Source organism: Sus scrofa, chromosome 1, assembly GCF_054392235.1.
Source record: "Sus scrofa isolate SSC_HxYL_T2T_F1_AM1 chromosome 1, Sscrofa_HxYL_maternal_Yorkshire_Landrace_v2.0, whole genome shotgun sequence".
NCBI classification, from domain to species: domain Eukaryota; kingdom Metazoa; phylum Chordata; class Mammalia; order Artiodactyla; family Suidae; genus Sus; species Sus scrofa.
This window is the reverse complement of record NC_139383.1, coordinates 22,457,042-22,471,651: the sequence shown is the minus strand read 5'-3', so window position 1 is coordinate 22,471,651 and position 14,610 is coordinate 22,457,042. Positions and strand designations below refer to the sequence as shown.

The 14,610-nt window shown below is 40.7% G+C and overlaps 1 protein-coding gene across 36 annotated transcripts in view; it reads right to left on the bottom strand.

Annotated features, from left to right (window-relative positions):
• The window catches only part of HIVEP2 (HIVEP zinc finger 2), a 196,329-nt gene that overhangs the window by 3,879 nt on the left and 177,840 nt on the right, over positions 1–14,610 (bottom strand). For all 36 annotated transcript variants that reach the window (XM_021072400.2, XM_085024681.1, XM_085024579.1 and 33 more), the window contains 4 exons: positions 13,467–13,621; positions 9,715–9,890; positions 5,720–5,821; positions 4,038–4,933 (listed from right to left, as the gene is read on the bottom strand). In XM_021072400.2, the coding sequence (XP_020928059.2) occupies positions 4,038–4,933; positions 5,720–5,821; positions 9,715–9,890; positions 13,467–13,621 (1,329 nt within the window). The remainder of the gene's footprint in view (positions 1–4,037; positions 4,934–5,719; positions 5,822–9,714; positions 9,891–13,466; positions 13,622–14,610) is intronic.

Here is a 14,610-nt window from a genome sequence, read left to right as displayed (position 1 = left end):
ATCATCTCTGCTGCTCTGTGCCATGCTTGGCCCTCACCCTGCTCTGGGGGATACGCCTTGTTCAAGCAGAAAACAAATTCGTGTTGGAAATGAAATCATGCAATCATCAACCCTATAAACACAAGGACCTCATAAGCTAGGTAAGGGGAGGATTTTATGGCATAAGAAAGAATCATTTATTTTATTTTGAGAAAGAATCATTGAAGTGCTAAAAAACCCCTCTTGTATTTGCTCTGGTTTAGAAAAACCATCTTTACTTCCTCCAACTCCAGGGAAGATGAAGAACCCGAACCACCTTTGAAGATAACAAAATGAATCTTCTTTTGATCACAACGATCGCAGATTCAAAGTTTAAAATCAAGTGGAGCTTGGCTATTTCTCCATTTTGCTTTTCACTGCCATTCTGTGATGTCCCCTGCATATACCTAATCAGAATCGGGGGTTTGTGAGGCAGCCACAGACAGAGCTGGCCCATTTCATGAGATCTCTGACTCGAGTCTAACAAAGGGAGACATGACAAGTCCCCTAAAAATAGGATGTATTCAATATGTTCAAAAGCCAAGAGAATTTTGTGTTAAGAGTGAAAGTCAGAAATTAAACGATTACAACCACATAAGCTAGTGTCCCAGGCCATAAGCTACTGTCCCTAGCATGTAACCACTTCCACCGCTCCAAAGGCTGCCAGGACTCTCCACACATCCTCTCTCCTCTTTTGCACCCTCCAAATAAACTCTCAATACAACTGTTCTACACTAATTTTTACTCCATTTGCCATCACACTTGGTTTCATAATTTGGGCCTTATTGTAATATGGTGAGCAAACTTCCCTCTTATCTAAAAAACCTTGATATGGAAATATGAATGAACTCGTGTGTGGGTTGTGTTAAGTGTGTATGCGTCTATACCCCATGCACCAGATATTTACCTCACCCGACTCATCTTTTCAACAGTGGTCAGTAGGTCCTCTGGAAGCAAATGCTAAGAAGAGGGTAGAGGTGCAAGAGGTTCCCTGGGGGTGGGGGGTGGTGATGAGGGAGCAGGGCGCTAGTTACGTGAAGGCAGCAGGGAGATGAGGCAGGTGGTCAGCTGGGACCGATCCAGGCTCAGCCAGCAGCCGGGCCCTGCAGGGGGAACGGGGGCCTTGGTTTGAAAACGGAGGCCTCTCCTGAAGGTGCTGACAGCAGGAGCCTGTCAGCTCACTGCATTCCTTACAGCTGAATGGCAAGTTCTTTCAAGGACAGAAATCTGCTTGGCCCACCTCCCTGGCTGCCACAAACTGATTAAGAAACTGTGGCCAAGAGGTTAAGTGACTTGCCCAAGATCACACAGAGACCAAGGGCTGGAACCTGATAATGACACTTGCTGGATGGTTCATGGACACTACACACAGAGGACCGGGACAGACTTTCTTTGTCTCCTTGATGTTTATCTACCAAGACTTTTAAAATGGAAATGGAAATTCTTTGGTTTAAAAAAGATGAGGCCAGAAACCATAATTTTTTTTCATCATCATCCTTGAGCCACATATGACAAACCCTCAAAAAATGTTCAGTGAATAAAAAACATCTTTCCCTTCCTTTCTCCCTCTCTCCCTCTCTCCCTCTCTCCCTCTCTATCTATCTATCTATCTATCTATCTATCTATCTATCTATCTATCTATCTATCTATTATCTATCTATCTGTCATCTATCTTAAAATTAAAACTAACCAGAGGGCATAAGGGCAGAAACAGCAGGGTCCTAGAAGTTCAGTGACTGCATGTCACTTCTTCCAAATCTGCTTCCTAGACCCACCACTCCAGACTGAAGCACATAACGAGTGTGCCACACTGGGCTCCGAGGTTCTTTCGTGTCACGGTCACTGTCCTGTGAGCCCTTGGTCGATGTTAAATAACAAGGTTTTGCTGGTAGAATTTCCATCAAAAATAATTATTGTTGGCGTTATTCTAATGGGATATGTTCACACATTACTTAGAGAGGGGGAAGCACTCATCTGCTAGAGCCATCAAGAGAAATACTTCTGGCAATGAGAACCCTGCCTATACATCATAGAAAGATGAAAATCCTCTGCCACCCCTCCAAGACAGTGTGTTAAGGCATCGAATGGGAAGCCTCTGAGACCAAGCGCCCCTGCTTTAGGGAGGATTCCAAGATCTAGTCCCTCACATCATGTGAACAACGCCACAGGCTAAAAGTTCTCTAAAGGGAATTAAACTGGGTAATACACCAAGGGCTCAATACTTGGGCTTCATAAATGGTAAGCTTTAACAATTCTATTAAATATCCAAGTGAATTGGTATTAAAAAAAAAAAAAAGAAAAACTAGTGCAAACTCAATGACTAATAAAACCAATCTCCTTCCAACAACAACTCTCTTGGTCATAGATTCAAAAAGTAGATGCACTTTCTTAGTCCACTCCTTTGCTTCCTTTGCCCAAGTTGACTGTGAGTTGCTATTATTTTCTCATAACAATAGTGTGGTAGTGCCAAAGGGTTATTTTTGGTGGCTGAAGCTGGCTGGATCCGCTCCAGCATCTCCCAAATACCACAGTATTGACCAACTTGGCCAACGGCCAGAACAGGAGAACCTTTTCTCACACACTCCACCAGCATCCTTGGCTCTACACCAGAGAAAGCATTTTACACCCCAAATACAGTATCCTAGTATCAAGGGATTGCTCACTCCATCAATGCTGCAATAGCATGAACTTCAGAAGAGCTCTCTTTTCTACTTAGCACCACCAAGACACAATAGCCTGTGGAAGGTATCTCTTTTTCTTTAGCTGGCTAACTTATTAGGCTGGCAAATAAATTATGTCCTGATGGCTATGCATGTTTCTGCAGTAATTGCACCATGAAGACGAAGCTGGTGACAGGTTTGTAAACAGAGGGTGTTGGGGGCAGGGGAATGGAACGCAGCAGAGAGCTGCCTTCAGAAATGACCACCTAAGTATCTAATTCAGGGCGGGGAAAAGGTGATGAGAGGGAGGAGGCTGACCACTAGGGCAGTGATAAGATGGCAGTGCTGGGAGCTGGCAGTGCTTTCTTTGTCTGTGAAGGTCAGTGGTGACCCACAGGGCGGAAACCCAGAGCAAAGAGACAATGGCAAAGAAGAGAGCCCGGGGAACAAAAAACACATGGAAAGCACCCAACTCCAAAGGTATCACTCTTCTGGCTATGCTAAGGACCTGCTTCATTCATTCATTTTTAAAAATCCAAGAATGAAAGAGACATCAAGATCTACCACGCTGGTGGAACGAGGCAGGGCAGGTATTTTTCTATGGACTGCAGTAAGCCTGCTGCCTAAACTTCATCCATGATGGCTGCTGTTGTTATTTTAGTGTATCATGAGGGCACGCCATAGAAATCTCCTCTGATGCTCTCTCCCTCAGGTCTCCCACCTGCCCACTTTCTGCGGGCTCATGATCTCACTGAACAAGGGCACTTGACAGCAGGAGGTGGTGGTGCCGGCAAGAAAAGTACCATGTTTGTGCCTGTCATTTATAAACACACCAAAGGGGTCATTCTCCCCCATGCCAGGCCCTCACTGATTTCACGTGTCCACTCACTGTGGGCAAAGAAGTGAGTTTATTGGAAAATATTTTTTTTTTTATTAGAAGTCAATGCTAATGCCTGGGCCAGAAGCCCTACCTGGCAAAGGGTTATATAAATGACACTGAAATGTCCCTGAGAGTGTCTGTCTCGGTAGTCATGTCATTCCAAAGACTTCACCTTCTCTACTCACGCAGAGGTTTCAACTCCTGTCTATAATGAGTTAAGCTTAGAAAGCATTTAGAAAGGGCTCACCTGTTATAGCTGGAAATGGTCTGCTCTGATGCAATGCTACCCTTGGGGTAATGCCACAGCCAGGTCACTGACAATAGCATGTGATGAAAAGGTCTTCCTGCTATTTTTAGAAATTGAGTTGAATTCACTCCTCCTCATGAAAGATACCCATGTCATAATAAATTTCACACTACCAAGAGGGTCCCATGTGCTTGGACTTACGTATTAGAAAGAGAAAGCTAATTATACTTACAGGAGGCCCCAATACAATTGGCTCTGCTTGCAAATACTGCCCCATGGACAACGGAGGGTTGTGGTATAAAGCCCTTCTGGGAGACGGTGCTCGTATGGTGGTCATGTATCTTCTCTCTCTTCTGGGAGAGAGGTCTCTTCTGGCCATGATCTCTTTCCCAGGTGACACTGGCCTCCTTGGGGACAGATGCCTTCTTGGTGAAACATCTCTTTGTGACATCTCTCTTCTCAAGGCAGCTTCCTTTCTCGGTGAAAGATGTCTCATGGGGGACAGCTCTCTCCTGGGTGATAAATGTCTTCTGGGAGATAAATCTCCTTTGGGTATCAGATACCTCTTTGGTGAATTATCTCGACAGGGTGAAGAATCATATCCTGGGGAGGAATGGCGGCTGGAGGGTGAGAAGTCCCTCGGGGAGGAGCTGGGCTCTGAGGACAGCACGCACTCTTCATCCATACAACTAGGGATGTCTAGCCTGTCTTTGTCTGGTTCCGAGTCTGTACTTTTGCTCTGGAATAACCTCTGGTATTCTGTCATCTGAGTATCTTCACATGAGTCACTTGGTGTCATCAGCTGAGTAACCTGAATACTTGGCAAAGTAACCAAATAGCTGATCAGCGAAGAATGCCCCAGGGAGCTGTCGGAAGGAACCCCATGGGGCACGGCGCCAACATTCACAGGCAGGGAGGAGAATCTAGGGGGCTGGGGACTGGTGCTTCTTGACCTTGTTTTGGGTGTCAAATCTCCTTGGTCGTCAAAGTCATCATCGTCTTCATCGTCGTCCTCATTATCATCTCCATCCTCACCATCCGATTCTTCGGCATCTGAGAACTGGTGATCCGTTGAAATGCTGGACATGCTATGCTTCCCGGCGGCTTTGTGCAAATCTTCCATCGTTTCTGAAGCGATTGAACAAAGAGAGTGAAGATCAAGACCCAAACATGAAGGTTAAGAGCTAAGGGGGCCTCCCTCTCTTTCCTAAAGCATCCCTTGAACCTCCAGCCCCGAGAGACAGTCCCACCTCTGAGCTCCTATTTAACACACAGGGGCACATCCCTTTGTGACAGGGATTGGCTCTTAGCTTTTTACGGAGCTCTCTGGTTTCATCCCTACCCTACCCTCCAATGTGGACTCCGGAGCAGGACCTTAGAGCTCAGGCATCACACTACTCATAGAAAACCCAAAGTAAGCACATATGTAACAAGTTAATGATGATGTTAGAGGAAAAAGAAAAGCAAGAACCTGCCTCCACAGGTAAAGACCTCAGGAGGTCCAGTGGAGCCTCAGGCTTTCAACCGAGGTGACTGATTGGTTCATTTTTCCTACTAGAGTTCCTCTCAATAGGAAAAATCAGACATTAAAATGCTTTTTGAACTTCCCAAAAAGTTTCATAAAACTGCAACCACCATCACAACTTGAGTGCAGTCAGATCTCCTTTGTGGTTCTAGACAGAAATATTTTCATAGTAAGGCCTTTCCACCCCCTCAGTCAGAACTGAGATGCACTTCTTCTCAGTAGGTTTCAAGTGATTTAATGTGTCAGACTTTTTTTTTCCCCCTATGTTTAGTATTTAATAGCATGAAATGCGATCAGTTTTTTCGAAACATCTAAATTTATTTTACTACCTTGGCCACAAAGCTCCAGTATGCATAGGAAAGAGGTCAATCAACTCAATTATAAAATACCTGCTTCCTCAGTTTCTGTATCATCCACTGATGTCATGGAGACTCCCAACTCCAGGCATTTCTTCATGTGTGCTTTAGATTTCATATGCTTCGTTAGGTTCCCTAGAAAACAGCCAAAAAAACTGGTTAGCGAAACATGATGATTGCTCCAAAATTTAGTGTGAAATGAACTCACTTGAGACAACATAGATTTGCTTCTACCCACTGCCCCTTGTCTTAAGCTTAAGAGGAACAATTTGATTTCTGAAGATATCAACTCCAGTCAGCTTCAGCCCAGTCTCAGGTTTTCCTCATTCTAGAAGATCTGCAGAGGTTGAGGATCACATCTTTCCAAGAGTGGGCTCAAGAATCCAAGGCTTTCCTGACTGAAGAGGGATCTAATATCTTGGCTCTAATGAGCCAGCCTCTTTGGAATCCATATAAACAGGGTGACACAAGCTGGGTCACTACTGCCGAAAAACTTCAGAATGAAATGTTACTGTCAACACATCCCCTGGACCCCAGACCTTCTGGCATTGACCATATAAACTTGCAGGATCCTCATTTGTCAGAAGGAAAAACAGATAAAAACTAATATTGGGCCAATCCTGTAAATGAATTCAAAGACCCATACAAATACTTAATTAGCAAGCTACTTACAGGGAGCATTAGTCTCAATATTTAGCATCTATTTGTCTGGCATACATCAGCAAAGATTATGACAGCAGTTTCTAAAGTTCTGGAGCAACAATATTCCTTTTTCTTTTTCTTTTGTCTTTTTAGGGCCACGCCAGCAACATATGGAGGTTCCCAGGGTAGGGGTGCAATTGGAGCTGTAGCCACAGGCCTATACCAGAGCCACAGCATCATGGGATCCGAGCCTCGTCTGGGACCTACACCACAGCTCATGGCAACGTCAGACCCTTAACCTACTGAGCTACTGAGCGTGAGGCCAGGGATCGAACCAGCATCCTCATGGATGCTAGTCAGGTTCGTCAACCACTGAGACACGATGGGAACTCCATATTCCTTTCTTAATTTATCTTGAGACTCCCACTGTTCTAAGAAAAAAGAGTTTTATGCCAATTATGTACTATGATGATGCTATAGATAGGTACAGCTGCCCCTTATGTAAACCAGTGTGGTACAGTTGGCCCTCCCAATCTTTGGCGTCAGCATTTGCAGAAATGGAGGGCTGAGTGTACAATTATTTGTGTACATAAATACATATGTGTGTGTTTCTACAGAGTTATTTAAGTGCCATATGGAATGTGAGAAATTATGAAAACATTGATCCAATCACTTTGACTTAGGATCTATGAAATTATATATACATTATGCCACGTCACATGTATAACTTAATCAAAAGAGATCCAGGAATGAATTCAGTTGTAAGGGCTATATTATCATCTATGCTGCTTCAGTAACGTAGCAGCAAATGCTTTATTTTTTTTCCTCTCTTTTTAGGGTCACACCTGCAGCATATGGAAGTTCCCAGACTAGGGGTTGAATCGGAGCTGCAGCTGCTGGCCCAGGCCAGTCACAGCCACAGCAATGTGGGATCTGAGCCGCTTCTCACCATATGACCTACACCACAGCTCACGGCAACACCAGATCCTTAACCCACTGAGTGGGGTCAGGGATTGAACCCGTATACTCGTGGATACCAGTTGGGTTCATTATCTCTGAGCCACAATGGGAACTCCCAGCAAATGCTTTATTTTTAAGAGTAGGCGCACTGATTCTAGGTGGAGACCCAGCCTCCTGAAATAGTTTGTTCCCCTTGAGAAGTGTTTAGCTTACTATTAATGTAATATATGAGCCACAACGGTAAACGGGGACACTGTTGTTTATTACTTTACTTATGTTAGTTTATTTTTTTTATTTATTTTTTTATTTTCCCACTGTACAGCAAGGGGGTCAGGTTAGTTTATTTTTTTACTTACCATTTGGCTTATTGCTTATATAGCTATACATTTTATGTGCTATTTTGATAATGGCAAACAGAAATATTTCCTCACCCCTATTCTCTTATTTATCAAAAAATTATATCTATCACTTTTCTAAAGATCTCAAAAATTTCTATAGACAGATCATCCAGAATTCGAAAATCTGTAAGTCAAATAAATAAATGTAGAAATGACTGGAAATCATTTGCTTCTGTAAGGGTGCAAGTACTCTGTGTGTGTAGACAGATGTAGATGTTAGGTATGTTGAGATAGTTTATTTACATCTCCAATGTGTTTCTTCTACATTCTTTTTTCCACCTGCTTCAAGCAGGCTTTGGGCTCTTGACCTCAGGGTAGGTTTGTAGTTAAAAGCCTGCCTCAGAAACAACCTTACCCTGGCTTTGGTTTATTAGTCTTGAATTTCCAGAGGGGAGCAGGATGGCAGAGGGAGGGCGCCTGGAGAAGTGACACAGGCACAGATTCTGAGCTTGCTTGACAGGACAACAAGCACTTCAGCAGGAAGTGAAAACTGGAGAGGGGTTTTCCAGAAAGATTTGCTCTTTTTAAGATCCCAAGACATTTGCACTTTCCCAAAGGGTGACAAGGAAACTCCAAAAATGACCAAGAATAAATTCTTTCCTGTTAAAACTCAGAGACCATGGTTCAGAGCCAAATTTAATGTGATAAAAAAAAAAAGAAAAATCTAGCTATGGGACGTTTCTTCACACAGTGTTTCAGACAGTTCTACCTACAGCCAATTCACATGCTCAGTGAATATCAGTTGTGATGGCTGGTGGATTTGCAGTATTTCCTAAAACCAAAGTTTATATTTTCTTATCTCCCAGGGAGTCTCTCAGTGAAGTTCTACATAAAAGGCCTGATTGTGCAAAAGTGGATGGTATTTAAAGGACCTTATGTTTATCTCCTTTGAAATGCAAATGAACATTCCCTCCTCCCTTTTCTGGCTTCAAAGAGGCATGCTCGTAATATAAATATCTTTTTAATAAAGAAGAAACAGATATGTTGAGAGGCTACACATTTATACTTCTGACAAACACAAGAAAGACAATTTAGGATTCTGGCTACAAGAGAGAACAAGTACACTTTTCTGGACCGAAGACCATCTTATTTGATATTTATTTTTCTTGACGGGTAGTGGAGTGGAGTGGAGCAGATCAACTGGTATGCAGATTTAAAGTTAAAACATTGGCAAATGTTAGTGTGAGGTTTGTGAGGGGACGTCTATAGGATCCACTCGTCCTTCCACAGTAAGTAGGACAACACACTTCTATCGAAGGCAAACCACCTCTAATTCACCACTGTTTACATCCCGAGAACACTGGGTTTATGAGCATCTTCATACGTTTGTAAAATGACAGAAATATAATTGAAGCAACCTTCTTGTATGAAATATTTTCATATAAATCTACCTGTTAAAAACAGATTTTTTAAAAAAAAATACAGAATATCATTTCAAGGCAAGTCCTAGTTTTATGAGATTAATAGTTGTGGTCTGAGAGTAAGAAATTATCTCTGTGCTGATAAATACACAGAACACAAGCTATCAAATTTCTCTGCATAATTAATGCAACTGTGGATGGAGGAGCCCACCTGGGAGTCTGTGGGTCTTTACATTATTTATAATCTTGAAACTGACCATGGACACATGTTTTCTTCCCAGTTGCTGCCTTGGCTTTGCTAATACAACCACACGGATTACCTCCCTACAGCATTTCAATACCGGTGCAAAGATTCTCTAGACCACATCACATTTCCAACATGAAGAAACAGCTATCCGGCAATTCTTAGCCACTTCCTTTGAGACAGCTAGCCTGGACCTATGTCTATAGCTCTTACTTAAGTCATAAAAGGAGCCTTACTGTCTCATGTACATCCTTAGATCACTTACATGAAGAGGAAAATACATTTCATGGGGTCAGATTTTCACAAACAAAATCATCTAATTATGGATGACAGTTAGTTACAAAATGGTATTCAGAATTGGAAGTAGCCGTTAAAAAAGTATTTTTCCTCTAACAACAACAACAGAAAAAATCAGACCTGTACCTTTTGTTTTGAAGGCGAAGTTACATAACTTGCAAACATAAGGCCGGACATCAGTATGAGTGCGGATATGCTTTTTGAGCATGCTTGGTTTCTTACAGCGAATTCCACATTCTTCACAAATGTACTTTCCACGTCCACGTCCTCTGACATATACATAATCTTCATTTGACTTATACCTATTAAAAAACGGAAATCCAGTGTCTTCCCAAATGCTTTAGCATACTGTATATTAAACTAAAAGCGAGCCATCTGCATGACTAATTTTTAGGAGGGTCTCTTACAATTATTCAACTTTGTTTCTATGAAGCCTAAGAAATCTATGCAGTAAATGCCTGAAAAAGAACTATATAACGGATTTAACATTATAAATAAAAGGTAATTATTTTCTACATAGAGTTCAAAAGGAAATTGGCTCTTTATGAAGTGTAAAAATATGGGCTCCATATAGATGTTCAAATGGCCTTATACAAGCCTCAAAGAGCTGCAGAGCTGTGCCTCGCTAATTTCGGATTCTAGTATTACCTCCAGCCAAGAAAAATCCAAAAAGTTATACCAGCATTTAAATCATCACATATCATTTGTTAACATTACATCATCTAAGATGTGCATGCACAACATACATACCCTTCTAAATTGGCTAGAATAAATATAACTGATTACGGAATTCTTCACTGCAAGTTTCTACTCTATTTTTACAACCCTGGCACGAGAGACAAAATTTTCTAGCTTACACAGGCTGAGCTGAGCTCACCAACTGTTGTCTACAGATTTGATCTGCTCTTCCCAGGGACCATGAGTCTGTGCTCAAGTGAAGTCTAAATTCAAGTGGCTTCTGGAAGGTTCTGTTACATAATGAAAACTAGAGGTTCTATTTTTCAATCAAATTTGCATTTGTTTCTGGAAGGATTTAATAAGGAGGTTTGAAAGGGTGTCTGAGGTCATTTAGTTTAATCGAATCCGTTAGGTGAACAAAGTCTCAGGTATTCAGTGTCGTAACCAATGGAAGAAACATACCCAGTGCTCACCATCACATTTTGTTTAGCATATAAGGAAACACGAACTATCATAGAGTACAGTAACATTCTACTGAATAATTCAATGAAAATCTTTCTCTCTTAAATCTCAGGCTAGAATTACGGGTCTAATGTCTTGGAAAGAGATTCCTTTCAAAGGGTCCTTTTTATAACTTTGAAAGGTAAAGTGACATACAAAATGCCCTTATTCAGTGTGGACTGACTTAAAGGCACTAGATTTACAGGGTTTTTTTTTTTTTCCACCTTTTTTTTTTTTTTTTTTGCATTCTAAGAGTATTGAACGTTGCAAACGTCTCCATTTTGTTCTAGCTATTCCAACTTCAATTGTCCGATCCATTAGAGGATTTTTAAGAGAGAAAATCCATCCAACATATTTAAATATCATCTCTGCTGTGGATGCTATTTAATCCTAACATTAGCTTGTTTTTGGTCTGTACCAATCCAGGTGAGAATTGAGTCGTGTAAAAAATATGAATAGTCAATTTTTCATGCTTTTTGCTCTTTTAATTTTTAAATTCCCTTTACAAGGAATTTTCAACATCAATTTTTTCTACAAAACTACTTTGAACTTTATCTTTCATCTCACGTGGTCTTTTGCAATAAAGCAGAAAAGAATCTAAAGATGCTAAATATCTTTCGCCTTTTAATTTCACTATCCTCTGCCCCAAACTGGAAGAAACTACCTATACACTATAGAAATAACTTCCTAGAAAGAAACTTTTCTTCAGGAAAGGTAATTTAATACTGTGGCCCATCATCATACTTGATGGAATATACTTTTTAACCTTCAAATAACACTATTCTTAATGTCTTATCTGATTAACTTGCTTCCAGAATGAAAACAGAGTAGAATTCTGTATAAAACATAACTGTATTAGAAAAATTTAACAAATAAAACATTTACTCTTTAACAGTTCTGCAGACTCATGAATCTACTTGATACAAGAATAAATGAATTTTGAAAAAAATAATTGAAAGATGTTTAATTAAATGACTAAGTCTATGAAATAGATAATAGAAGAAATATATGCACTTAAAATTTTGGTCAGTAATTCTTTTATTTTTATTTTTCATAGGGCTACACCTGAGGCACATGGAGGTTCCCAGGCTAGGGGTCAAATTGGAGCTGCAGCTGTCGGCCTACGCCACAGTCACAGCAATGCCAGATCCAAGACACATCGGCGACATATGCCCCAGCTTGTGGCAACGCCGGATTCTTAACCCACTGAGTGAAGCCAGGGATCAACCCGCATCCTCGTGGATCCTAGTTGGGTTCTTAACCCACTGAGCCAATAATTCTATTTTTTAAGTTACCGCTTTGCAATTGCCAAAATGAGAGGTGGCAACACACTGCTTGGAATAAACAGCTGGTCACCACCAGGCAGAAGCTGGATCACAGATTAAAGAATGACTGGGACATAACCTATAACATGGGACAATGAAAGGAGGAGGAAATTAAACATGGGTGCAGTCCTTTTGGATCATCAAAACACAGCAATATACGTTCACATACGCGCTTTCACTTGTGTCCTTCGTGAGCGGAGATGGGCTCCCCAAAGCATACAGTGACTGTGAAGATCTCACAGATCTAGTACAAGTGCACTGCTATGAAGAAGCTGCTGGATGTAAGAGGGTGGGTTCAGTCATGGGGACCTCTCAGTCTCTGAGGAAAGATGAAATCTATATTTCTCTTGTTTGTGGTAAAAGATAAGGCATGTCACAAAATACTGAGACAGGCTTCATGAGTGCACACAACTGTGGTTTTAGTGGTGAAAATACCAGGTATTTACCTATCCAAAGCGGGCCAACTCTACAAGGGAATCAACTTTGATAACCCATCTTCAAACTGCTAAATTCGTGTGCGAAATATTTGCTATTCCATGTTACCAGCCATTCCACATGTTCTAGTCAAACAGATAACATTATATTGTCCTCAGATATAATTAGAATACATTCACGCTCCTGGAAAAAGGTAAATTCTAGATCTGTTGTAGAGATAAGGAGTTACATCACAGTACCCAAATGCGGTTATTTTTGATTTTAAACAAAAATCTGGGCTTTTTCTCCTACGTGCCTAGATTGAAGACATCTATCAAAAACTAAAACCAGACCCTACACTAACATGTAGTTAACAAATTCCTTGAACCTAATACTTGAGTCTCTGCAACTCAGAAGTCAACATTTAAAAAGAAATTCCTAAATACAGAGAAACTGTCATAGACCAGAGAAGTTTGGGGAAATGTGACAACTAAACGCACTGTGGTGCCCTGGCTTAAATCCTGGAACAGAAAGAAGATGTTGAAGGAACTGGTGAAATCCCAATAAGGTTGGGAGTTTAGGTAATAATAAAAGCAATAAAACAAACTATTATTTTGAGTCATACATGAGTGTGCATGATTGCACTTCTATAAGCACAGAATAAAAATAGATGACATCAGGAGTCCAGCAATTTAGTTGATTTTATACTATATTAAAGGCATGAAAATTTAAGGCAGAAGTTTCAACCATATTCAGTTGGGACATTTTCATTAAAAGAAGTCACGAAAACAAGGGCACAAACTCATTGTCTATTACCAGACAGACTTCAGAAACGTGTAGAGAAAAGGAATTTGCTTAATGCCTCCAACCAGAGGTTAATGATGTTTTCCATGCAGACACCCAGGACAATTTACTCTGGCTTTTAAAGGAATAGTTTATATCACATGTATGTTTCCTTACCCTCCTTCGAAGATTTTAATTCGAATGGGTTCAGTTTGTTTGGATCCAATATCCTTATCTCCATGAATATCTCCTTTCCCTCTTTCCTTTAAGATATTTCCCACTAGTTTCCTTTCTAGTTTGCTGCCAAATAAAAAGGACGCATCGGGTTTCATCTGTAGGACAAAAAGAAAGAATCATCTTGTATGCATTCTCTAAAACCTCCAGGAAGCCCACAGATCCCCTTCTTTCATGGTCTCTGAAAATCAGCCTAAACTCTATGCTGCAAGGCCATAGGTTGGCTACATAAAATAAGGGACAACGGGGATAAAATCCGAAAAGAGTGACAGATTCTACAGAATAAATTCAACATTCTGTTAAAAAAAAAAAAAAAAAAAACTTGCAAGACTCCACTTGTACACTCTGCAACGCTAAGAAAAACTTTAAAAATATGATCTGTATTTTGAAGTAGTGATTCAAGCAATCTGTTCACTCTAAAAATTATTAAAGAGCAATGGTAGCTAAAATAAGTCAATATACTTTTTATTTTATACATTTTATCTTCTCATAAAGCCTCCATTTCCCTCTTTATTAACATAGTGTAAATTTCAAAGTGACCCTTATTAATACTTTTAACTGAAATAAGTAAATATATTTTGTATATTTTATATTCATCTATCCTCCATGTACCTTTATTCATTTAGCATAAATTCCAAAGCGACCTTTATTAATAGTCTTATAATGTTACCTGTAAGGCAGTAAATTCAGGTAGGAACAAATGGGCTAATCCCTCGGAAAAGTGCGTTTTGAGAGAAATATACTGAAAATAAATTTTAGGAAAAAGCATAGTCAATGGGAACACCCCTCACCTCCAAAGCTGGCAAAGTTCAGTTCTGACACCCTGCCGTCTCTTTCCTGATCTTTCCTTTCCAGTATCCACGCCCTGTTCTGCATCCTCATCTCACAGTTTCCTGAATTCCTCGAATCAAAGGAAAGCTGCCATACCAGGTCACTAACACCGGTCAGAAGGGAGAGGAACTTAAAGGACTAAGTCCCTGCGGTAGGATTTCACAGCACCTGGCAGACATACTTCATGCTTGAGACTTTCCTGAGAGCCTCCTAAGTAAGTTCACAGTCAGTAGGTAAGGCCTGTCTGCAGAGGCCT